Raw genomic sequence first — 26,109 nt, 5'->3', positions numbered from 1 at the left:
ATATACCTCCGGAAAAAATAACTCACACGAGTAGAGCATAAAAGTGAACTCAAGACATCAAGGAAACAAAGAATAAATGGAACCTAACAAAACTCATGCATTACCTCAACTCAAGTAGATGGTAGAGAAAACAATCAGAGACAAATGTGTGATGTTCTTTTGTTGTCCTGATCGATATTAAAGTTTCCATTTGAACAAAGCATGAGCAGAACACAAAAGATTAAGACCCACACTTGGTAGGGTAGAATTTAGAACAAATAAGGTGCATGTTGGAGTCCGCTGTGCTGCAGTGCCAACTTCTCACAGAATCAATTTCATTACTTCAGGCACAAGAAATAAGCAATTTCTGTAGATTCCTCAGCGTTGAAGACTGATATGAACAAAACTGTTGAACCAATTGGTTCAGCTAGTGTATCTCTTATTTATGGATAAACAATGGTCAGATAAACCCCGATGGCATTATACAGTACAGCTGTAACAGTAGCTACAATTTACCAGAATTACCCCTTACACAGTATCTGCAAGGGAGAAAAGCTTAACTCTGCAAAAATAGTTTATTATGATAGTAACACTTTAATAACATCCTAATTCGTCACAAGATACCAAAGCCACCAACTCTAACCGTGGTTTGTGATCCAGCAACAGGATGAATCAGAGAATTATAGCATGGCAATAGCAGTCAGAAAAAACATCTTAAGGTGAAGCGACCGTTCCGCTTTAGATATCTATACCAATCTTCAGTTTCTTAGTCAATTTTCCAGGTTATACAAGAACAGATGTGAAAAACTCTGATCTGTAGAGGGATTCACACAGACATATAGTATGTTCATACACATGAAACAACAAAAATTATGAAACTCAGCACAGTAATTACAGCCATGAAACAATTATGCTCAAGGAAAAAGCTTAATACATCATATAAAAATCCCTAATTCGAGAGAGTTTTTTCTTTTTCTTTTGTGTGTGTTGGGGAGGGGGGGGTGGAGGAAATCAGCATCAAACTGAATAGACTACAGGATAAATATGTTCATGATAAAAGATGAAACTTAAATATTGGTCATAGGCAAGAAAATTTTGCAACTTAATCTTGTGAGATGTAATATAACCAATGATCACTAGAAGTTTACAATTATTAGAAACAAAAAGGAAGAAATTTGATTCAATGTAGGGATGTGGCTTACATTCAAATTCACAACAAATCATTGATTCCCAAGCACCTCTATCTACTCATCACTTCAGAAGTGTAGCATTGCTGAGCAACCTGTGTCCATCAACTACCAAACTTCAGTGTATTCCATTTATAACGAGAAGGGGAAAAGAAAGAGAAAACCCCTTCTTTGAGTTGGTCATTAATTCTCATTCTCATTCCCAATCATCATCCGCCAGTTGATCGTCAATTTCTTCCTTAGGAGGCCTAACCACCAACACTACACTTCCCAAACACTCCTTCATCCCCAACTCCTTCAGTGCGGATCCTCTTTCCACCCTTAGACCATCATGACCATCTGCTACCGATGTAACTAGATAAAACCCATCTTCAGCTTCTACTTCTTTCTTCTCTCTATCAGCTAGCACTAGAATTGGCTCCTCCTTGTACCACCGATTCACCTTCCATGGCAAAACTCTTGCGTCTACAAACGCCACTGCCACCCCACCTTTTTCAAGTCCCACCAAGGGTTCCCATCTGGGCAAAGCTACCCACCTTCTCCATCCTTTCTCAGCCACCACCACACCAAACTCACCTTCACTTCTACACTCACAAGGAGCTTCCAGCACTCCCCTCTCTCCTTCACCCGCTTCACAGACAGGCATTACCACCACTGACGTTGCCTCCGCAACCTCTCCAATTTTCAATCTCACTACCGGAACTTTAATCACCTCAGCTTCCCCTTTCTCTTCTCCCCGATCGGTTTTCTGCTCCAATTCATCCAGAATCGCCCGTTTCGCTTTCTCCGTCTCCGCTACCCCTAATGCTCGTTCAAGCGCTGACATCCGCTGCTCCAACAGATCATGGTACTCTCTGCTTTGCCTAAAATACATGAAAGAGAGGCAATCGCCTGGGGAGGCATAGGTGAATCTCTCCCAACCTTTGTCGCCGCGTCTGCGAGGGAAATCCTTCATAGCCCGAGCGAGCTCATTTGCTCCTTGTGCGTCTAGGCGATGCTGGACGATGAAAGAAGCGGCGGAGGCACGCTGAGCGCCGTTGAGGAGGCGGATCTGGTAGAGGAGCTCTGCTCCACCGTTGTCGAAGAAGGAGAGAATTTCAGGGTCTAAGTTGGATTGAACAAGGGAATCACGTACTTGGGCAGCAACGACGATGCGGTTCTGTTCGACGCCTGAGATGCCAGTGGCTTCTTCGAGGGAGGAAGGAGTGAAACCTTCCTGATAAAGGGAGGGGATAAGTGGGGCAAAGTCGAACCAGAGACCCAGGCGATTCTGGAGGATTTCCAGACGGCCGTCGGTTCCGAGATTCCGGTATTGGGGAGGAAGAGTGGAGGGAGGCGGGCGGAAAGGTTGGTAGAGTGAGTTACCGTACTGGGAGGATGGTGGGGTTGATGAGAAAATGCTGCCAGTGTCTGAAGCAGCTGCAGAAACAGAGAGTGTGGTGGATTTCAGGTTGCGTAGCTGAACCAGGCGAGGTGGTGCTGGTGGTTGTTGATTCTGGTTCAGAAATGGAGAACTAGACGGTAATTGTGAGTAGAAGAGGGAAAGAGGTTTGGTGGGATTTACGGAAAGCATGGCTCTAGAACCAAGTGCTGTGCTGTGCTATGTGCTTACTGCTTAGAATCCTGGAAAGCAAGCGAGCAAGAGAGAGAAAGAGAGAACTTATCCAGTTATCTTCTAGATGTCTGCAGTTATCCTCTGCAACTGTCTTCAGCCATAGACCATAGAATAGGTACATGCCTGGCATGACCATAGAAGTTGGTTCTAATATGACCCAACAAACCCAGATCGTTCCAAACCCATCTCAGTAGTTAATATTAAAGAGTCATTTACAAGGCACTTTGATCCAAGACAAATCAAGTTTCTAGCTCCCTTTGCCAAAAAATCTGCTTGGGAGTTTTGATTTTATTGGTATAACTAAAATAACAAACAAAAAGTAGCTAATAAATGCTGAATTTCATCAAGCAAACCAATACTAAGCCAATCCAGACAGGTTCTCTGTTTTTTTGAGTGCCTGTATTGCTATGCTTTTTTTTTTTTTGGGTAAACCGCCTGTATTGCCATGTCACAATTTGAGAAGATGCTGATATGAGACATATGGAGAGCGGACGGTAAGTGAAATGCATCCTGAATTGTCTCAAGCTCCACATGGATGGCAGAGTAGCCCCTACAGGACATTTTTTTTTGGTTGAAAGAAGAGGACATTGATTATGTTTCCATTGTTCTTGTACACATAGAATATCATTTTTTTAACCCAAAAAAAAAAAAAATTACAGAATTTCATTAATACAACTTGAGAATCTTGCTAAAATATTTGGAAATGAAGAAACATGTCCTCTACGGCTCTACCAATAGGTCTCAATAAGACCAACATTCCATGCTGCTCTATGAAGAAACTCTATCTACTCATGTACATCGAGCTTCAAAGGAGATGCCTTCCAACAGTCTAGTGCATGGGGTGGAATAAAAAGAGCATGACTCACAGTTTCAATGTTAGATTTACATAAAAGGCAAACGGGAGAAGAGATACACCGCCAATGAAATAAAGGCTGATTGACTCAGAATTTTTGGTTTGATGATGCAGAGCCTTAGTTAGCCTGCAAAGTCAAATCAGTTATCTCTATATAATTAACAAACTTGACCTTAAATCTTCCTCTTTTATCATGGCAGCACTTCCAAAAGTCAAATGAGTGAGGGGAGAGAAGGGATTTCAAGAATTGCTGTGGTTTCTTGAGGGGAGAAGAGGGCTCTAAGTTTTAAGTTTGCTACCATAGGTGAAGTCTATGAGTTCTTCCACTTTGGATGGTTAAATATTAGTTATTTGTCCATTTCAATTCTCCCAATAACCCTAACTCAAGGACATTCCTCCCAGCAAACAAGCTCTTCCATCCTAATGATGCCCCTTTCATGGCTTAGAGGAAGTGACTATTGTCAAAATATTTTGCCTATATTAACTGGGCGCATAGGGAATTTGGGTTTGCAAGTAATTTCCAACTTTGTTTTGCAAGCAGGGTTTTGTTGAAGCAATGCAGATCTTGAAATCCTAGGCCCCCTTAGCTCTTGCTTTGACAAAGCTTACTCCACTTTGACCTAATTAGGAGCTCTATCTTCCTTTGTTTGAGTTCCACCAGAATAGAATTGCCAAATCCTCTATCATTTTAGAGCAAAATTCTTTTGGTAGACGGAAAATAGAAATTGCATAAGTTGGAAGAGATTTTGCTACAACCCTTGATCATTATTTTCTCACCTACTGTGGATAGTAATTTTTCTTTCTACCCCTCTAGTTTATTATCAAATCTTCCAAGAATGTATATGAAAGTTTTTGACTTTGCCTTACTTTTCATTGGTGGTAGACCAAGCTAGCAGCCCTGATAGTTCACTTTTGAGATTCCAAATAGAGTTGAGATACTCACCCCAGTGTGTAGTGGGATACCCTGATTGAATATTATTGCAGATTTATCATTGTAGACATATTGGCTCGAGACTTGTTGATACTCTAGCAAGATATGTAGGACTTGGCTTTTACACTCTTGAGTTTTCTTAGTAAACAACATGCACTCATCTGCAAAGAAGACATGATTGACTTCAAGGCCATGTCTTGAAATTTTAAATCCAAGTAATCTGTGAATCTCCAAATTTGAGGAAAATCTCTAAGATAGGGTTTATGGCATAAAATGATCGAGTATAGGCTTAATGGGCAGCCCTGTCTCAAACTCCTCTAAGGGTTATTTTCTGAGTCAGGGTGCCATCTCAGTATTCTGTTCATAGGTATGGCAAGCACAAGACAATGCTGCTTTCAATTCTTGATAACATCATGATTTTCTTGCCATCCTTTAGCTGGTATTTACTTGAGAATTCATAGTAATTCTTAGGGATCGTTTGATAATGGTCTTGAACAACAATTCTATCTCCCCCCCTAAGAATAGAAAATGGTGGCAAGTGTTTGAAAGAAAACGGTTCGCCTTTTTAAATGTTGAATAATTAATCGATGAGAAAACGGTTTGAAGAATGGCTCTACAAAATATATAAAACATGTTTGTTTAATGTGAATAAAACTTAATAAAATGGTTTCGATGGTGAAGGTCTCTCGATATTACCCCTATTTGTGCTCGCAAACTCCCTCCACCTTCCTTTGGTGACTCACATTCTTGCTCGAAAGGTAAAATTTTCAGACTGTGAGCCTAATTTTTGTTTATTATACCCTGGGTGTGTATTTTATTGAGATACCATAATTGGATACACAAATCAAGATTAGCATAGTAGCTATAGTTTGGATATGTTTGTGGGATTATTCCCATCCTCACCCACCCAAAAAACGTCTTCCTTTCTAGATGCGTAGTGGTGCTCGCATTGAGCTGGGATCCATCTTTGGGGCCACATTTACAAAGCACTGTTGCTAAAAGTTGTTTTTATTAAGTGATTGGTTTGATGAGAAAACCATTGGATGATAAAACGACCCAAGAAAAGAGTGTCTTGAAAAGTCCATTTACCGAGTGAGAAAAATGAATATCCTTGCTTAAATTTCTTCATTCCTGTTATAATACTGGAATATTCTTCTATATCCTTGACATGACCTCCAAATTAGGAAAAGATAATTGCATCTGTCCACCCTGACGGATTTTGAGGTTCAGAAACCCTGCATTAACTGAATTTGCTGTTCTTACCAAAAAATTGAAAAATGAAAAAAAAAAAAAAATAAAATAAAAAACACCAAACCTGAAGTTGCGGTTGACTGTTGTTCAGAAGCTCATTCAATACAGTTTATACCCAATTATCCCAATTTAAATTGGATATATGATGTTTTGTTTTGCTGCAAATAGATGTCTGAAACTATGTCCGACTTGCTTCTTGCTTTTATGCATGTCTGAGTCCTTAAAATTCTACCATACTATCTGATATGGTGGAAGTAGGCCTACAGTCAAATTTCATCCAAGAAGATGGGCAGACACAGTATCCGTTTTATCACGGTGCTTCTAGAGGTGATGAAAAAGTTTGAAGCTGAGTATAATGTAATGGTGTGTGCTCTTGAATGGGCAAAATAATTGAGCATTATTAAACTGCATGTGGTTTGAGTGCGACTTATCAGAAGATAACATTGCCATGTTTCGAAACACAGCGGTGGTAGGGTCTCTAGACAATATCTTCAGTGAAAGATAACACACTGTTATAGAGAAATGAATGCTGTGATGGATTATTTGGCAACTTAATTTTGTCACGAGAGAACGGATGTCAAGCTTCAATGTGTCATGGCTTGATTCAATCCAGATGAAATTTCACAAGAATATAATAGGTCTTTCTAGGTTTAGATTGAGTGCTCCTTTCTATTTGTAATCTTGAAGTTGAGGAAGTTTCCTCCTCATGGTTTCCATATTATATATGTTTTTTCACTTCCTTTTTTTTTAAAAAAAAATGACCTTTTCGTGAAAACAAAGAATTTTCATGGGTTGAGATACGACGAGGTTCAAATCTTTCTGACATACAGGTAATTCAGTTATATTCACTTGGTGTACACTAGAAATTTTACTTGAAGCATTAGGTCTATATATATGAGACTTCCTTCTAAATCAGTAAGGTTGAAATTTGTTTGTTAATGGGCTGACTACCCTTGTTTTCCAATCCAGCGACTATTAGAGGCATTTCACAATAGACTGGTTTCAGCAATTACTTTTCTCTTCAAATTACTGATGAACAATTAGGTGTATTCTTTTATCTCCTATCTGTGCTTGTGTTTTGAAAACTGTGAACATAAAAGGTTGAATATTGAATCATTGATATTGCATCTTTGTTGGTGGAGAAAAATATGGTCTTAGCTCCATGATTTGTGCTTGATCCAGACCTGATTCCTGCGACCAAAACAAGGTGAAAGTGGCCACCTTTGAGGACGGAAAGCCACCTCCGACGAGTGAGTTAGTGCAGGCCAACCAACCAAAGACTCCATTGAGGAGTGAAGACCCAAAGAGATGATGAAAAACACGCTCCTTAAGGGTTAGAGTGTAAGAGAATGGTGGTTGGAGAGTTCAGGTCCTTATACCGTTTCTGCTTGGTGAAGGATTATATAATTGAGCCATACCTCAAAAGATAGTATGCTTTATAGCCTTTGGATGTTGATTTGATGATACGGAGGGTGGAGATGGCTTCTGCATGTTAAGGTCTCAAGGTACGATCAAGAGAGTTGTCTTAGCCATCAGGGAGTCTCATTAGTAGAAAACGAGCCTGTCACTCTCTTCTGCTGATGTGATTGAGGCCCAAGAAAAGGGGTTAAGCAAGCCGCTGACACAGGGCTCGAGAAGATCTTTAAGTGTGCGAAGCTTCTGTCGCCTGCAGCAATTGAGCCTTCATGCCACTTCTCGGCTGATGGACCCTTGGCGAGGCTTCACCCAGAGGAATGCTCAGACCAAACTTGATGTCTAGGTCGGCCCAGAAACCAGTTCTCTGGGACACGAATAATTTACGCAAATGTTGATAACAATCTTGCATATTAATCACCATGAAAGGAGGGAGGATGACTATTTGTGACTGATAATATACTAATATAGACTCCCTAAAATTTATGTTCTTCTTTGGCACCAATATCAAACAGTCTGGATAGATCTATAAATTTAATAAGGTTGAGTTCAGATCAGGGTGGGTACCTCATGGCTGCACCTGCAAGGGAAGGGGAGAAGGATAAATGTGGTACATGAGTTTGAAGATTCAACTAATGAATAAAACCTAGAACAATAATCGACTGGGAGAACAAAACTGAAGAAGTGGCGGGGGCGTTTGGAGGATTAAGATTTGTGTTCTACTACTCGTTAATTAATTAGTGGATGATGACTGCTGTCCTTTTACAGATATATGATCGGACTCATCGATTCACATCGTCTGTAATTCCTTTCCCTACAATTCCCCGTAATTCTCTCATAGGATTGTGTCATGTGGCATTTAAGTAATCCAATGGTTATCCAATTTAAACTAAATTTGTATTTTATTTAAACTCACCCATAAATTTGAATTTTATTTCAACTCTAGTTTGTTGGATAACCTTTGGATTACTTAAATGCCACATGGCACAATCCTATGAGAGAATTACAAGGAATTGCACGGAAAGGAATCCTCGTTCACCTTGCATGTCCACATCACTGCAGTGGGGCGGGTTGTTGCCTGAGCATCCATTGAGCCGGGTGACTGTGTGGTTATCAGAAAAGAGAAGGTTTGCTTTCATTTGGGGTTTGGACATGTGGAAAACATATAGAGTTTGTTTGGTTGTAAGGAAAATAAAACATTTTGGTATAAAATGGAATTTATTTTTTCGATAAAATAATTAATGTGTTCGATTGTTAGGGTATTATTTTTTTTTCTAAGTAGAATACTTTCCACATTTTAAATGAAAATGTAATTTTACTTTACTTATCAAAAATATAAGTAAATTAGAAACTCAGGAGATCTTGATTCTTGATTCTTGATTTTTCGTCTTCAACAAGAACATTAGCAGTCAAAAGTAAACTCATTCGTGCATTTGCCTTGAACCTTGCAAACCCTAAATTACAAATGTCGACCATCCATGCATATGTTTATGTGGGTTGAGCAAATTCACATGAACATACATATTTACAATGTAGTAATTTAAACGTATGTGAAGCATGGCTTCATTTATTACAAAACATGTGATGTTGTCAATACAATATACACTATGCTATGAGTCTTGTGTGTGGAATACCATAATCATGGCATTTAAAACATAATTATATCAATTTTACAACCAACCAAACAACATTGTAAAATTAATTCACTTTACTTATGCAACCATACGACATAATAGGAGGGGGAGGGGGGGGGGGGAATTCCTTTCACTTTACTTACCTTCCACTCACTTGCCTTGCCTTTTCCATTTCTTTTCCAGCCAGTTCTTACAAAAACCCAAGTGTAATTTAAAGTTAAGAAACTAAAATTGGCTTGAATTTGTTTCCTCACATTCCCAGCGAATGCAAAAAATTCTCCTGTAAAATATGTAATCTATATCTGATACAGCATATATATATATATATATACACAGTTACGTGAAATATACTAAGGCTAATTCAAGTTGATTTTGAATTTTGAAATTTGATCTTTGAGTCTTCGGATCCTTATCGGTCTCTTGATCTTTATCTTAACTATTTGAAACATAAAATTTGAATCTGCAGATCCTTATCTGAAATCCAAAATTAATCTGCAAGAAAGAAAATCAGTAGCTTCTAGAGAACCCAGGAATCTATCATTGTCGAGGCAACTCTACGGTGAACGAGTGGTTAGAGATACCCGTGTGTTTTCAATTCATTTCACTGAGTGGTTTAGAGATACCCAGCGTGTTTTCGATTCAATTCACCATTCGGTCAGATGTTTTGTATTTTTTCTTGTCAACTTGTGGCCAGAAGATTTGAGCGGATTTCACCCTGGAAAGGTGATAAGAGAAAATGGTGGTGGTGAACGGCACCGATGAAGCTTCAGACACAACCGGCAGTTATGATCGACTAAAAGAGCTAAGGGAATTCGATGAAACGAAAGCAGGTGTGAAAGGACTCGTCGACGCTGGTGTGGTTAAGGTCCCTCGTATCTTTGTCCACCCACCTGATACCCTTCATGATCTGTCTTCTCAATTCGGTTCCATTCAGAACCACTTTCAAGCCCATCTGCAAATTCCGGTCATCGACCTGCAAGGAGCCATTGTCGATGTAGACCCAACATCAATTCCAAGTCGAAGGAAGGAAGTGGTAGACAAAATCAAGCAAGCGTCAGAGACATGGGGTTTCTTCCAGGTGGTAAATCATGGGATCCCTCAGACTGTGCTGGACGAGACACTGGAAGGTGTTCGAAGGTTCTACGAGCAAGACACAGAAACCAAGAAAGAATTTTACACTCGGGATATCTTTGACAAGAAGGTCGTCTACAACAGCAATTTTGATCTCTATAGCTCTCCCGCTGCCAATTGGAGAGATTCCATGTACTGCATAATGGGTCCTCAACCTCTGGATCCTCAAGAACTGCCTCTTAATTGCAGGTACCCTTGTGTGTTTGTGTTATTGGTTCCTTGTGTATATAATAGCCCTTTCAGTCTGAAACAGTAACTGATTTATGTTGTGATTGATTCGAACTTGGAAGAGATATACTGATGGAGTACTCGAAGCATGTAATGAAGTTGGGGATTGTTCTGTTTGAGATGCTGTCGGAGGCTTTGGGGCTGGGCACCAATCACTTGACAGACATGGCTTGTGCAGAGGGCCATGTTCTTCTCTGTCACTACTATCCCGCATGCCCCCAGCCTGAGCTGACTCTGGGCACTACTAAGCATTCCGACAATGACTTCCTCAGCATCCTTCTGCAAGACCAAATCGGTGGTCTTCAAGTTTTTCATCAGAACCAGTGGATCGATGTTACCCCCATGCCGGGAGCTCTGATCATCAATATCGGGGATCTTCTGCAGGCAAGTTTAGCTAGCCCTTAATTTCTGATAAATTAACTAATTAGCTAGCTGTGTCATAAAACTTGGTTTGGTCTGGTCTGATCTGATCTGACTGAATGGAATTTGCTTGCGTGGTGGTTGTGGCAGCTGATTACCAACGATAGGTTTAAAAGCGTTGAACATCGAGTGCTGGCTCACACCATAGGCCCAAGGCTTTCAGTGGCATGTTTCTTCACTACAGGAGTTCAATCATCCACAAGGGTTTATGGTCCCATCAAAGAGTTGTGTTCTGAAGACGAACCACCCGTCTACAGGGAAACTACACTCAAAGAATATACCCTGTACTTCACCGAGAAGGGGCTTGATGGCACCTCTGCTTTATCATATTTCAAGCTCTGAATTGCACTTATTGTTTAGAACACTATCACTCGTACTGATTAATTGCCTCTTGCAGTTTGTCTATTTCAATGTTACTATGAAGCTTTATAGTAACTATAATAAGTTCACATACAAAAAGTTGCCTTAAAGCAAACACGCAAACACACACACACACACTTCTTTCCAGGAATAAAGATAATTGTCAATACACTATTTCACTGAGCATGTCCTTGACTACCTTGATCACCTGGCTCTTAAGAAGAAGCATCTGAAAAACTAGCAGCAACAAACAATTAGCAAAGATCAAGCCGATCACATTAATTAAGCACGTACTCTATTTGCTACGTACTCTAAAGCTTGAAATGCTCCAGCGTCGAGATCCCATTGAATCCCTTTGTGTGGGCATGCAGAGTAAATTCTTTGACGGTGGTTTCTCTATAGAGAGGGGGATTGCTCTCTGATAGCAACTCGGTTATGGGCCCATAGGTCCTAGTAGATTGTACATAGCTAGTACCATAGAAGCATGCGATCGATACTCTTGGGCCTATTTTATTGGCCAGTACTCGATGTTCAACGCTCCTGAGCCCATCATTGGATATAAGCTGTCACAATCAGAATGCAGAAATCAATCCATTAGAACCATTTTTCTAGTTTTAAGACAATCGTCTACAGACTTACAGAGAAGCGAAGATGGAAGGACTTGCCTGGAGAAGATCCCCAATGTTGACAATAAGCGCTCCAGGGATGGGAGGAACATCTACCCATTGATCCTTTTGGAGTATTTGGAGGCCTCCGATCTGGTCTTGGAGAAGAATGGTTAGAAAGCCGCGGTCGGCATGCTTGCTAGTGCCAATGGTCAGTTCTGGCTCGGGGCATGGAGGGTAGTAGTGACACGCAAAGACATGCCCATCCGCGCAACCCATGTCGCTCAAGTGGTGGGGGCTTAGTCCCAACGCCTCGGCCAATAACCCAAACAAAACATCCCCAAGTCTCATCACTTGCTTGTTGTATTCCACCATTATATCCCTGCTAACAAATTAACAAAACTAGCTAGTTAGCATTCTAATATCTTCACAGACTCCGAAATGAAACTGCAGAGTGACACATTCGGTATAAATAGCTAGACAGATGTACCTGCAAACAGGAGGCAATTCATCAGGGTCGAGAGGTGGAGGAGACATGTGACAGTACAAGGAGTCTCTCCAATCGGCAGATGGAGAGGTGTAGAGAGTGAAATTGCTGTTGTATATAACCCTCCTGTTGGTTGCATCTCGCGAAAATAGTTGTTCCTTTACCTGGATGTCTTGTTCGAAGAACCTTCGAATGCCTTGCAACATCTCATCCATTACGCTGATAGGGATCCCATGATTCACCACCTGAAAGAAACCCAACGACTCCGACGCCTTTCGGATCTGGTCGACCACTTCAGTCCTTCGAGTGATGCAATCCTGCAGGTCTATGACGGGAAAACTCAGGTGGGTCGTCTGCGCGTGAGAATGATTGTGGACATAAGGAGGGTTGAAGAAGATACGGGGTACCTTCACCACCCCAGCATCTACAAGTCCTTTGACTCCAGCCTTGGTTTCATCGAATTCCTTCAACTCTTTTGCTCGATCATAAGTAATACAGCCTGAAACATCATCGCCGCCTGAGACGGTTCCCATATTCTTTCTCCGTTTCTTCTTCTTCTTCGATCTTCTCCCCCTTCACTTCCCCAACCTTTTTTTTATTTTCTATATTCCATTATTGTAAAGTTTAGCATGTGTGTGGAATCTTCATGTGCCTCTTACGCCAAAGAATAGTTGGTGGATACTGTATCACGTGCTGGACTTTCTGATGGGCATAAGATACTTTTATGATTCTGGTTTTCTTGTCTTTGGTTTTCAAAATTTTTTTTTTCGTCCCCAAAGCCATGGCACTTCTAGCAGACGGTTTACATCCTCTACAATTCTCATCTCTTACAATTCCCTATAATTCCTATCTAGGATTGTGACACGTGACAGCATCAATTCCAAGGGTCATGATTAGAATTCAACTAAGAATTGAACCTAATAAATCCTTAAAATTAAGCTTTGAGAAAAGAGAAGAGACAAAATTTAGAGAAATTTAGGGATTTATTAGGTTCATTCTTCGGGTTCTAATCTGACCCTTGGAATTCCCCGTGTTCAATCCTGTAGATTCCGGTTGTGGGGTGGTTGGGGTGGCCCCCCGCGGTTGTTGCCAAATAAGAAACCTTTCTCCGCAACAACATCCCCTTGGTCCATGTTTGGCCTGCCTGGCCTTGACTTGAGCCGGCCTTGAGCCCGAATAGGGCTTGGGCTAAAGATTTTGGTCCTAAGGGCGTGGTTGTGATAACCTTCTCCCCTCACTTTTGGCCTTCCGATCTTGGCCATGATCTTGGCACTGATTCTGATCCTAATTTTGACCTTGATTTTAACCCTGATCTTAGCCCTTATTTTAGCCCTAATTTTGGCCATAATCTTGGTCCATGATTTTGACCCTAATCCTGGCGTTGATTTGAGTCTGGACCCTCCACCCATATGGAGAGGGCGTTGGCACACACGTCAAATTTTAAAAACATGATCATGTTTTTTATAAAATTAATAAAAATAAATTATATCCTCATTACCGATGTAGTTAGCATCCATCTGATTTTGGCCCTGATCCTGACCTTAATTTTGGTTATATAGTCTTAATGTTAATTTGATCCTGATCATGTACTGGACTTTTACCCTAAGTCTTGATTTTGATCTTCAATCATTTTGATCATATTAGACTATGAGTTCACTTTTTATATTATTTGTAAGGTAATTTTATTTTTCGAACTAAATCATTTTTAGTTCCCAAAAAACATTGATTTTTTTTTTTGGACTAAGGCGAGATAATATTTTATAAATAATAAAAATTAGTATATAGAGAATTAATATCTTACACCCCAACTTCTCATCATGAATATTGACATCTTTCTTTTGCCTCCAATGTGATATTTCAAAGAAACTTATTAAGGACAGATAGATGTGTTTGAAATTATTTTTTTTTTTTTTTCGGGGCCGCCCGCCGGGGGGGGGGGGGGGGGGTTCACCACCCCCCCTCACCCAATGCTTACCTTGATCAACCCTCGTTGGATATCATTTTCTTTAACTACGAAAAAAATACCAATACTAAATTATCGTTGATTTACTTGTTAATAAGGTTTTGAATATGGATTTTTTTTTTGTTAAATAAGGATATCAATGGGAGAGGTTTTCAATTTCCATCACTGAAGTAATGGAAGAGGTTTTCAATTTCCATCACCAAAGCAATTGGAGACTTTTAGAGCTCAATATAGAATTATGGAATGTGAATTTCTTTATGTTTAAAGAAACACTATCAACTTATTGACTATTTTATCATTTTGTAGGAGCTTGAATCATCTTATATTTCTATGAATTTATTTTTAGTTTACTTGTGATACTTTTTTATGTATTTTTTATTTTTATGAATTTACATTAGATATTTTAGGTCCAAGGATAGGACCAATTAAAGCTAGGAACAAGGCCAATCAGGGCCGGGGCCAAGATAGGGTCAATCAGGGCAGGGACAGGGGCCAATCAAGGCCAAGGATAGGGTCAATCAGGGTCAGGGCCAAGGACAGGGTTAATCAGGGCTAATTAGGGCCAATCAAGGCCAACCCATCCCGACCTGGGCCAATTAGGGCTAATTAGGGCTGAAATGAGCTTGGCTTGGCCCTGTAGGGCTTAGGGTTAGAGACAATAATCCTTGGCCTTGAATTAGGGTCAGAATGGGAATGGACTCAGATTAGAACATATAGAATTGGGCCCACATATGCAGTTTGGTTGGATAAACTGTGTTGGTTTGGTTGTAGAACCAAATCCACTATAATTGGTTTATAGAGAAATAAAGTTGAAATTAATCAATGGTGTGGATTATTTTTGAACCACATGGCGCGCATTTAGAGTTGCCGCCGGATTTCAATCCCTTTTTAGATGCTCGGGTACAAAGGGGAGGCAAATGCAAGATATCAATTTTTGGGGGTTAAAAATGACTTGAGTCAAACCTTAGGAGTTCAAATGAGAATTACCCTAAATTTCATGTTTGAGAGCAGTTTAGGGTTTAGTAATTGCAAGCTAAGGATGTAGGAACACCCACACCTTCTCTTACTTTTTTTTTCTTTGGAAGGAATTCAATACTATCTCGGTCTTAGGCATGTCATGGTCATTACATGATTTTGTCCCATGAAATTTCTAAAGATTTTCTACCAAGAAAAGTGAAGATTGTTGACCCAACCTAAAAGGATGACTCAATTGACGAATACCTACGCCTCATAAATATAGGATTAAGAATTTGAATATTCTTGGGACTAGGATTTTCCATGCATGCTCTATCATTCCCCCTACACTCTATAATCTCATGAATCATGCCTCTATTCCATCAACATCTACTATGGAACACCAAGATTATTTCATGTCATTAAAGCATTCAGTACAATTGAAATTTGTATATGCTTAAGTGAATATCTTATGAATCCTTCCATAGCTATGACCAATGTGCAAAATATCAGCAAAATTCACCATTTTTCCCTCTAGTGATGATCAAAATGGCTATTTTCGCCGATATTTCGGAAAAAATTCCAAAAGGCCACTGACTCACCAAAAAAGAGAATGGCAATTCTACCCAAAAATCCCTAGCACTCTATCTATCAAGCACATCTAACCAACAGAACTGTCCTTTTTATTTATTTTTCTCTTTTGAATAACCATGCTCAACTTCTAAGAAACAAAGTATTGCAATAAAGGTAAAGCTGAAGGAGGAGAAATTATCTGAGCCTTGAGTATTCTAAGAACGACCGTCACAAATACGATATCTTATTTGACAGAAAACCAGTAAGACTCGAGTAGATGGAGAAAAAATGGCCAAAAGATCCCCCAAAAAATCGACAAACAACTACTAATGAAGGGGATCCAACCACCAAACTATTATTGGAAAGATTCTAGAATTGAAGTCATCAGACCTGGCAATGATCGAAAGTAGCTAGATTGATAGATTTGGATTGTCTTGGAGCACCCAGATTGGAGGTGCAAGCAGCGGTTCTGTGTTTTTCCATTTTTATTTTTTAAATTTTGATGAAGTGATGCAACCAAAGATCCCCAATGCCGAAAAGAGAAAGAACTGGTGTGACCACCGGAGAGAGAGCTCTAGAGAAAAGAGTGAAAATAAGCAAAGATTATCACCAACAGTTCGTATATTTCAGAATATGTTACAACTTTTCAGCAATACATCGCTGATATTTTGTAATATCGTTTGGCGGTGTTAATGTCTAGCGAAAGGGCAAAATATCACCTTTTGGAGATATTTCGCTTGAAATTTCTTTCCATGACTATGAACATAGGAACTATTTATTTTGAATCATTATTTTATTCTTCCCCCTAAAAAACGAATCATTGATTTTTCAATAATGTTTTTTTGGTACCAACCATAAATGAATATTATTCAACGGTGCACTACTCTTTGATGGAGGAATCTCCAAGAACTAGGGGTTCGATAAAATATACCAAATTGTCATGTAGAAAATCGACAAGGCCCTTCTTGCAAGGTGTTGCTCCAAAAACATGTTCGGCAGTACAAGCAAAACTAAGTTGTAAAACACGTGCTCGACCGCGTTCGTCAAGTAAAGTCTCCGATGATCAAGTTAGTGGCAGCACACACCTTTTGAAGATAGAACAAAGGCTACAAAGATCTCAGAGCTAGCAAGAGTGCTTGAAAGTGCATACCTATTACTAACAAAGGTGTAGGTTTATATAAATTTAGTTAGTTACCTTGACTGTGTGATTGGTTTCCCAAACACTTGTTGATCATCAGATGTAAGGCTAATAGTAATTGAGTTCGACCAGAACTATATGACTAGTCCCAATTCCATGTTAGACCAAAATTCTTATCTAGAATTTAAGTGAGAGTTAGTTTTAATTCTTCCAGTGTACATTACTTAACATGTATGTCACGTTGCTCAATTCAGCCATGTTTGACTAGGTTCCGAATGGTCTGGTTCATTCATGGTCAACCTTGGTCAATCTCTTTTAGGTTGACCACATCACTAGCCCCTAGTCACTTGGTCATGGTGGTTCCATGCTCGAGCCAAGGGACTAGGTCTCCCTCTCAATCAAACTTTGATTTGGTCGAGCAGAGTTTGGTTTGACTTTTGCTCGACCAATGCTGTAGGCAGAGCATTAAAGTGTGAAGTGACCAAACAAAGAGATTGCATGACTTCATGGAGGAGGTAGCTGGCCTTGGATTTAATTATGGTCAGCGGTATGCCTATAAGGGTGTACTTAAAAAGCATCCCCACCTTGATGTCTCGGGCTTTGAGGATTTCTTTGACCTGGTCACTACTTCTACTTCAAGATTGCTCAACCATCCTAAGCAGTCAGAAAGGATCCTTTTTGGTCGACCATCAAAGTAGTGGAGATAGCTCGGACGAGGAAGATGGGGTGGTAAATGGTGCAGAGAAAGATGCTCAATCTTGAGCTCTGTGAGCTTTGTAATTTTCATCTTCTTGTGCTCAGACATTGGTTGAACATCTTATGCCATTTTGCAACTCAAAAGCATATAGATTTCTTTTTGCAACTCGTGATGCTTGATCATGGTAGCACTTGTTTACTTTTTGTAACTGTCCCTCCACAGGGACCTTTCTTGGAGACTTGTAGCAGTTGTCGACCAAATCCTTGATCGATTTATATGATTTTTGCTTAGATGCTTCGCAAGTTACCATGCTTTTTTGGTCAAGAAGTCTTACTATACTGGTTTTGGCTGATCGAGCATATTTTAGCCTGACTATGTGAGCAAGGCGAGGACTAGCTATCAAGGTAGTGGGGAGAGATTGGACAAGAAGGATCGGGCCAGTGTTGACGAAGATGTTCAATCTTGAGATCTTTGCATTACTTTTGTAACTTAATTTGCTCGAGTGCTGGTTGAGCTTGTAATCAGCAACACCATCATATATACACGTTTTGCTTCGTATACTTGTTTTCGATGGCTTGCAACTTGTGTTGTTTGGACACTTCAACGTTTGTCAACCATTTCTTTGTTTGGTCTGTATCATGTTTGATCGGCCACTGCTTGAATTTTTAACTTCGTAAGTGACCATGTTTTTATGGTCGAGAAGTGTTCTACACTTGTTTCTCCCCACTTGGCATGGTGACTTGGGGAAGTTATCTTAGATGAGGACTTTTCTCAGCACATTGCTCAAAAAGCATTTTGATAATTTCTCATGAAGTGTTTAAATGAGGACCTTGCCCAAAAAGCGAGTATACAATGCTCAAAAAGCGAGTATATAGTACTCACAAAAGTGAGTATTCAATGCTCAAGAAGCAAATAGACAGTGCTCAAAAAGCGAGAGTCTTCATTTCCTCGGATATTGGTTGAGACTTTCTTCTTGTTTTTTCTTCATCTTTGGATGCTTGATTAGCTCATGGTTCTCAATCGCTCTTGGTTGATCTGCTCTTTCCTGCAACTATGTGTTTGATCGACCAATTCCTTGACTAACCATTATTGTTTGGTGATTTTGTGAATGAAATCACAACTTTTGTTGGTCAGATCTAGTTTTGGTTGTAGAACTTTCGAATTTTTCTTGGTTGACCACTTTTTGCAAAGAATCCTTGGTCGATCCCTTCATCTTTGCATATAATAGTTGTTGCTCTATGTTTACATTTTTAAGGCCAAGTAGTTACCTTTATTACCTGTTCGGTATAAGCATATGCTCAGGCGATTCTGGGTACCTTTCCCAGAAGCCTTTTTCAATTTCAAGGGTGAGTACTTTCCACCTCTTTTTAGGGGTTGCTCAAAGGGAGAAAGTATAAGTTGCTCAAAAGCGAAAGATTAAATCAAAAAGCGAAAGATTTGCATTAATGCTTCTATTGGATCAGCTACTTTGTTGGTCAATCTTGCCTTGGTCGACCATACTTTATTATATAGTAAAATTTCTTGTTAGGCCTTTTCTTTGGTCGAGCACGATATTCACATTTTTTGCAACTTTGTCAAAGACATTTCTTTGTTTTACTTGCTTTGTCCCACCTGCTTGGTTTTTTTTGGCACATAATTAAGCCTTTTCCCCCGAGCATGCTAACTTGGGTTTTAAGCGATTCTGGGTACCTTTCCCAGAAGCTATAAGGAATTGCTCAAAAAGCAGAAATAATAAATTGCTCAAAAAGCAAAAGATTAAATTGCTCAAAAGCAAAAGATTAAATTGCTCAAAAAAGCAAAAGATTTGCATTAATGCTTGTGTTGCTAATTAGCGAAACAAAATTAGGGCTAAACCCTTTATTGATATTGAATCAACATTGTTTACAGAAAGAACTGAGGTAGAAATTAAAAGACATTACTGATAGCATTTTCTAAGATTGCTCGAACTTTATGTTCGAGGAATCTCTTGTCTAATGTCTGGACCACGAAAGTGATATGCTCCGGGGGCGACTGTTTGATAACTATGTATGAGCCTTTGCAATTCGGTCGTAAAATTGATGGGTCTGATAAACGTTGATTGGTTCAGATTCTGGAACTTGGTTGACCTCTTCTAGGACTTTGGTGTCTTTCTCCAATAGTCGACCTCGCTATTTTTCTGGTCTCATCGGTGACTGAACGGCTTCTTGTTTTGTTTGGAGAAACTTCTTCAGATGCCCTTGTGAGATGAGTTTCTCAATCTCCACCTTCAATTGTCTGCAATTGTTAGTTCAATGACCATGATCTTTATGAAAGCCACAATACTTATTTTCATCTCGCTTCTCTGGTCAAGATTGAAGCTTGCTTAGCTATTTGAGAAGGTCTTGACTCTTGGTTTGCATTAGGATTTCTGATTGGTTTATGTTTAGAGGAGTGACACTCATTCCGGAGATTTCTTTTGAGGCTCTGGTCAACTAGTTCCAATCGGTCTCTTATTTTGTGGAGGCTTGTCTTTATTAGCTTTTGTCTTTGTGGTAAGGTCATTCCTTCTACATTCGATCATTTCAAATATCATTACATGCGTGTGGCAGCAGTCGAGCAAATCTACATAAGTCTTGGGCATGTCTTGCATGAGATTCTTGAGTAGGCGATGACGAGTAATTCCTTGATAGAGTGCATGAAAAATATCTTCTCTCATCTAGATTCTCAATTTGTATGGTCAAGTTGTTGGATCTCTGGAGAAAGTCTCTGATTGACTTTGAACGACCTTAATTGTTGTATTGAGGACAGGATATACTCTCTCTTCTTTGTGTTTACTCCACTTTGGAAGTGTGATAGGAATACTCGACCAAGTTGCTAGAAATTTGAAATTGATCCGTTTTTTAAGCCTAAGAACTAGTGAGATGCTGTTCTTATTGATCAATGAGGTTGGAAAGATGTGACATAAAGCTCCTTCACTGTGTTTGTATGAGGACATCACCGATTTGTAGTGCATGATATGGTGCCTTGGACATTGAGTCCTGTCAAACATATTGAAGGTAGGACACATGAAATCCTTTGGCATATTTGCTTCTGAGATAGCACGAACAAACGGGTCATCATTTAGAACAGAGTAGAGGTCATCCTTTCCTGCTCTTTCAATTTTTTTTTTAGTTTTTCATCCAACTCTTCGAATCGTTTATTAGCATAAGCAATCTCTTTGCTTGGCACATTATGGTCACCCATTCCTTATAGTGGTCAATCAGTGGTTGACTACCTCATATTTCAGATATTTTGTGATTGTCGTTATCCTCCTTATCTTTCGGGGGAGGGTCTTCATTATGCACAGGTTACCCCACATGCTGGTCGGATTGGATCACCAACCTTTTCTTTTCCGTTGTCGAGATTTCTTTGAGGTGGTCGTGGAGACTGGTTGTGCGGAGGTGCTTGACCGTCACCTTGCTTTGACCCCCTATCTTCGTGCATTTGTTCAAGAAGTAATTAGATGGATTTCTTGGTTGCTTGTGACCATGTGGAATTACCTGTTGATGGGTGTTGGCCCTAATTAATTCTTTCATCTCTAGGATTTGTCTTTGTAACTTGTTGTATTGATCCAGCGTCACAAGTTGGTTTTGATGGGAGGAGCCCACCAGGGCATCATTACGAAGAAGAGTTCATTCCATACTCGTCATCAGAAATCCAAACTTGGTTAAAACATGGCTTCTTGATCAGTTTCCCACAGATGGTGCAAAAAACTGTTGCTCCAATAACTTATTTGGCAGTGCAAGTGAACTAACATGCAAAACACGTGCTTGACCGTGTTGTTCAAGTAACATCTCCAACGATCAAGTTAGTGGAAGTACACAACGTTAAAAGATAGAACAATAGTTGCAGAGATCTCAGCGCTAGCAGGAGTACTTGAAGAGTGCATACCTGTTATTGGCAAATGTTTGAGTTTATATAGATTTTAGGTAGTTACCTTGACTGTGTGATCCATTTCCGAAATACTTGCTGACCATCAGATGTAAGGGTAATAATAATTGAGTTCAATCAGAACTCCATGACTAGTCCTGATTTCATGTTAGACCAGAAGTCTTATCCGGAAGTTAAGGGAGAGTTAGTTTTAATTCTTCTAACGTACGTCACTTAATGTGTACGTCATATTGCTCGGTTCACCCATCTTCAACCAAGTTCCAACCGGTCTGGTGCATTCATGGCTGACCCCGGTCGGTTATTTCAGGTCGACCATATCGCAGGGAATCAACCATAATGTTCCCTCGGAACATAAAACATTATTCAGGACATTCTTTACCGCCAGGGGATGGAAACGCCACCTCCCTCCAAGAATGAAACTATTGAAAGGTTATCTAACACCATGTGTAAGCTTGTAAAAGCTTGGCGAAGAGCATCATAGAGAGCATGACGGACAGATAATGCTTCCCCATCAGCAAACCAGCACTGTTGGAATTTATACAGCATGCACAAAGACATTTGTATTGTGGGAGTTGATACACCATGCATGGTGACATCTGCATTGTGGGAGTTGATAAACCATATGCACAGTGAAATCTATGGGTGAAGAGAAGACAAAACCCAGTCCGGCCACCTTTTACAATACCTCCTTGAAGCTTGCATCACCACGCACCAAAGTGCATCACCCGATCTTTGATGAGTCAAATTTGGTGTCTAAGCACCTATTAATACATCTCTTATTGGGTGAATATGCTGTGCGGTGGGGCGGTTTTTCGGTGGTGTAATTGCAGCTATGGGTTCGTGAGCTTGTATCGTCGCTTGATGGATAACAACCTCCTATGCTGTGCGGTGGGGCGGTTGTTTGGTGGTGTAATTGCAGCTATGGATAACAACCTCCTCAGAGATATTATCATGCCTCAAAATCTAGTTACAGCGCGCCAGCCATATGTGCCATAAGATAAAGGAAGCCACACGGCATAGATCTGTTCCAGAATTCCAATATGTTTAGCCTTGAGGAAAGAAGATAAATAATTATCAAATGAGGATGTTAACCTCTAAATACGTATCTCTAACGCCTAGTCCTAAAAATTTTGAAATTATATGAACTATACAATTTAAGAAGTAACTAGATGGAGGGGTGGAAGAAATTTTTTTTTTACTTTTTTATTCTTTTGTTTCATTTCGTATGAACAGCACGGTTTTGGCTTTATAAGTTTAAGGTTTTTTTTTTTTTTTGGGGTCAGGAGCTTGATAAGTTATTTTGCCATAAATGCCAATAGCATCCTCCGTTACGTGGAGGGCCCCAACAGTTATTGCTAAAGATATTTTGAAGAGATATCCTTTAGGTGACAAAGCTAAGCTATTTCAAGGGGTACGTGCATGCTGGTCTTGAACCAAGCCTGTCATAGCTATCGATCAACAGAGGAGTTGAAGCACCAAATTATGATTTGGCTTTTCACTATGCCACTGTGGCTTTTGTTCCTTCTAGCCCTTCTTCCTTTGGTTCTTATTCTCAAGAGCAAACAGGTGAGGAGAACCAACCTTCCTCCTAGTCCTAGTAAGCTTCCCATCATAGGTAATTTGCACCAACTTGGTGCACTTCCTCATCGCTCTCTACATCAACTATCTAAGGAATATGGTCCAATCATGCACTTGGTACTTGGGTGCATGCCTACAGTGATCGTTTCATCTGCTGAAATTGCCAGTGAGATTTTGAAGTCTCATGATATGGATTGTTGCAGTCGGCCCGACTTGTCGGGGCCTAGGAGGCTCTCGTACAATTTCTCCGACATTGGTTTTGGGCCTTACAATGAGTACTGGAGGGATATGAGGAAGCTCTGTGTACTTGAGCTCTTTAGTGTGAAGAGGGTTCAAACTTATAATCCGATTAGAGAAGCTTGTGTTGCTTCCACGATTAACTCAATTTCGAAATCTAATTTGACACCTATTAATCTCAGCGAGACGCTCTTTGCCCTCACTGATGAGATAACTTGTAGGGTTGCTTTTGGTAAGAGTTACAAGGGGAGAGACTTTGACAACGGACGATTTTCAGAAGCTGTACATGATGCCATGACCATGTTGGGTAGCTTCTCCGGGACAGATCTTTTCCCTCATGTAGGGTGGATCATGGACAGACTTACTGGTCTCAATCGGAAGCGTGAGATGATCTTTCATGAATTCGATCATTTCTACCAAAACGTGATTGATGAACACATCAAAAGTGAGAGGGGTGAATCTGAGCAGGAAGACATCATCGATGCCTTGCTCCGTGTAGGAAGGGATCATAGCGGTGCTGGTGGTCTCACTCATGATCATATCAAAGGACTTCTAATGGTAATTAGGCCACCTGCTAGCACTTTCTAATACTTCTTCTCAGCCCGCTTAATTGAGTCTGGATCACCTCCATGTCAGTGGGCTAAAGCTTCTCCACCTCACAATAGGAGGAGATCTCTAAGTATTGAGCTGATACCTTTCGTTTGATGGGGAGTGATCTGACTCCGCTTAATTACCACATGATCTTGATTTTCTTTGGATTGTTTTTTTATGAAATTCCTTTTTTCTTTTGCAGAACATATTCTTAGGTGGAGTAGACACTGGGGCTGTTGCAATGGAGTGGGCAATGACGGAGCTTGCCAAGAACCCCAATGTGATGAAGAAAGTACAAGATGAGATTAGAACCACCATTGGAAAGAAAGGAAAGGTTGTTGCAGCAGATATTGATAAGCTTAAATACTTTAAAATGGTGTCGAAGGAGAGTATGAGATTGCATCCTCCCGCTCCTCTGTTGCTCCCACGAGAAGTCATTAACCATTTTACCGTTGATGGATATGACATCCACCCCAAAACAAAGATCCTAGTGAATGCTTGGGCCATAGGAAGAGATCCAAAATATTGGGTGAAACCAGAAGAATTCATGCCAGAGAGGTTCATGAAAAGCACAGTTGATTATAAGGGATCACATTTTACGCTATTGCCCTTTGGAGCTGGTAGGAGAATGTGTCCAGGGATGAACATGGGTCTTTCAACGGTTGAGCTTGCACTTGCAAATCTTCTCTATGCCTTTGATTGGGGTCTTCCTGATGGGATGAACACAGAAGATATAAACATTGAAGACGAAGTAGGTCTTGTTGCTCATAAGAAAATTCCTCTTTACCTTGTTCCTATTAAGAAGGTGATGGATTCCTAAAAGAAAGAAGTAGGATTAATCCTAGTTATCTTTATAATCTAAGGCAATAGGTATCACTTTTATTCCCTTCCCCTTCCGCTTCTAGTGCTGCTAGTGTTTTGCACTGGTTTACATGGTCGTCTCTTTGTTAGAGACGGGTTACAAATATCACTATAAGCTTCCGGATTTTATAGAATCCACACATCCTCCCAAGGGCTTATGAGAATATGATCTCAACACCCTTGATTTGTTGTGCATCTAGCTTAAAGAGGTCGTGAGTTTGATTTTGCTGATGGCATATGTATACCCCTATTCCCTATATATAATAGCGTTGTTGTACATTAAAAAGAAATAAAAATGAGTGTGTCTGCATAAGGTGCCACCTTGTACGAGCAATAGAAGCCATTACAACAAATAGTGCCTCTAATTGCAAAATTTTTCAAAGTACAAGTTAAAGAAATCTACAGCTATAGGCTATTGTTGCAAATTATTTGCAATTTAATATATGTTGGTAGAAGTCTTATTGCAAATGCAGTAGATACAAATAGAAATCGAATATCGCATGTATAAGGTTGCCATTCTATAGCTATAATTTTTAGTTCCAGATGTTTTTGTAGCTATTTCTATTGGCATCTAACTTCTAGCCACCTTTTGTGGTGACTGATGTTTCTACAGCTACTCTATAGCTATACCTTCTAGTTAGATATGTTTCCACAATAAATTCATAACTACGGGTATGGAGTTTTTGTAGTTAATCGGTAACTACTGGTATTATGATGACATATGTTTCCATGGCTATAACATAAGTAAAGATATTTAACCGATCGCTTATGTTTCCATAGTATAACTATAGATAACTTACTGAGGAAGTTTTTACAGCAAACTACAGATATGGTTTTGTAGTTGTAATTTTTCCCACCAAATCTAGGATTTACATCCTCTGTAATTCCTTTCTTTACAATTGCTTGCAATTCCCTCATAGGATTGTATCATGTGGCATTTAAGTAATCCAAATGTTACCCAACAAACTAGAGTTTAAATAAAACTCAAATTTATAGATGGGTTTAAATAAAATTCAAATTTAGTTGAAATTGGATAACCATTGGATTACTTAAATGCCACATGGCACAATCCTATGAGGGAATTACAGGAAATTGTAGGGAAAGGAATTACAGAGGATATGGATCCCCAAATCTATAGATACAAAATTTTGGTTATGGTTGTATAACGATGAATTTTAGTTACAAATTATTTAAGTTTTGAAATCTTTAGCTGCACAATTTATTTTCAAATCTCCTTGTGAAAATCTAATTACAATTTTTAGTCGTAGATTTCGATCTACAAAATCCATTTGATACATAATAAATCAAAAAATGTAATGACATTCAATTGTCATTGTCACTCTCCTATATTCATAACAATTTAAACACAAAAAACTACTTTGACATTCAAAATTCTTAAATTCAAATTACCATTAAAATGAAAATTATTTTCATAATTCAATTAAGGTACACCGAAGTACAAATCTACTATCTATCTTAGAAAACTAAATTTTATGTTAGGATTAGAGCGATCAATCATACACGATTGAATAGAA

The 26,109-nt window shown here is 39.6% G+C and overlaps 4 protein-coding genes across 5 annotated transcripts; 2 read left to right on the top strand and 2 right to left on the bottom strand.

Annotated features, from left to right (window-relative positions):
• Nucleotides 1–702: 702 nt before the first annotated feature.
• Nucleotides 703–2,893, bottom strand: LOC149028319 (rubisco accumulation factor 1.1, chloroplastic-like). The gene has a single exon (XM_089135835.1). It carries the CDS (start codon nt 2,737–2,739, stop codon nt 1,363–1,365), a length of 1,377 nt encoding a protein of 458 aa, XP_088991961.1. The 5' UTR covers nt 2,740–2,893; the 3' UTR covers nt 703–1,362.
• A 6,706-nt stretch (nt 2,894–9,599) lies between these two features.
• Nucleotides 9,600–10,984, top strand: LOC149028318 (1-aminocyclopropane-1-carboxylate oxidase homolog 1-like). The gene is made up of 3 exons (XM_089135820.1): nt 9,600–10,183; nt 10,285–10,606; nt 10,733–10,984. The coding sequence occupies exons 1-3, from the start codon at nt 9,600–9,602 to the stop codon at nt 10,982–10,984; spliced, it is 1,158 nt and encodes a 385-aa protein (XP_088991946.1).
• A 159-nt stretch (nt 10,985–11,143) lies between these two features.
• LOC149028317 (1-aminocyclopropane-1-carboxylate oxidase homolog 1-like) lies at nt 11,144–12,754 on the bottom strand. 2 transcript variants are annotated; one of them, XM_089135829.1, is made up of 4 exons: nt 12,098–12,753; nt 11,668–11,989; nt 11,313–11,565; nt 11,144–11,231 (listed from the first exon to the last, which is right to left on the bottom strand). In XM_089135829.1, exons 1-3 carry the CDS (start codon nt 12,625–12,627, stop codon nt 11,314–11,316), a joined length of 1,104 nt encoding a protein of 367 aa, XP_088991955.1. In that variant the 5' UTR covers nt 12,628–12,753; the 3' UTR covers nt 11,144–11,231; nt 11,313. The 2 variants fall into 2 exon arrangements, with proteins under 2 accessions (XP_088991955.1, XP_088991950.1); XM_089135824.1 differs by having other exon boundaries at nt 11,151–11,239; nt 12,098–12,754.
• Nucleotides 12,755–22,726: 9,972 nt separating this feature from the next.
• On the top strand, nt 22,727–24,533 carry LOC149028316 (cytochrome P450 71B10-like). Its single transcript, XM_089148136.1, has 2 exons — nt 22,727–23,680; nt 23,916–24,533. Exons 1-2 carry the CDS (start codon nt 22,727–22,729, stop codon nt 24,531–24,533), a joined length of 1,572 nt encoding a protein of 523 aa, XP_089004262.1.
• The last annotated feature ends 1,576 nt before the right edge of the window (nt 24,534–26,109 follow it).

Source organism: Hakea prostrata, chromosome 1 (genome assembly GCF_041222555.1).
Source record: "Hakea prostrata isolate BN-2017 chromosome 1, UWA_Hpros_2, whole genome shotgun sequence".
NCBI lineage: Eukaryota > Viridiplantae > Streptophyta > Magnoliopsida > Proteales > Proteaceae > Hakea > Hakea prostrata.
This window is presented reverse-complemented; position numbering and strand designations above follow the sequence as displayed.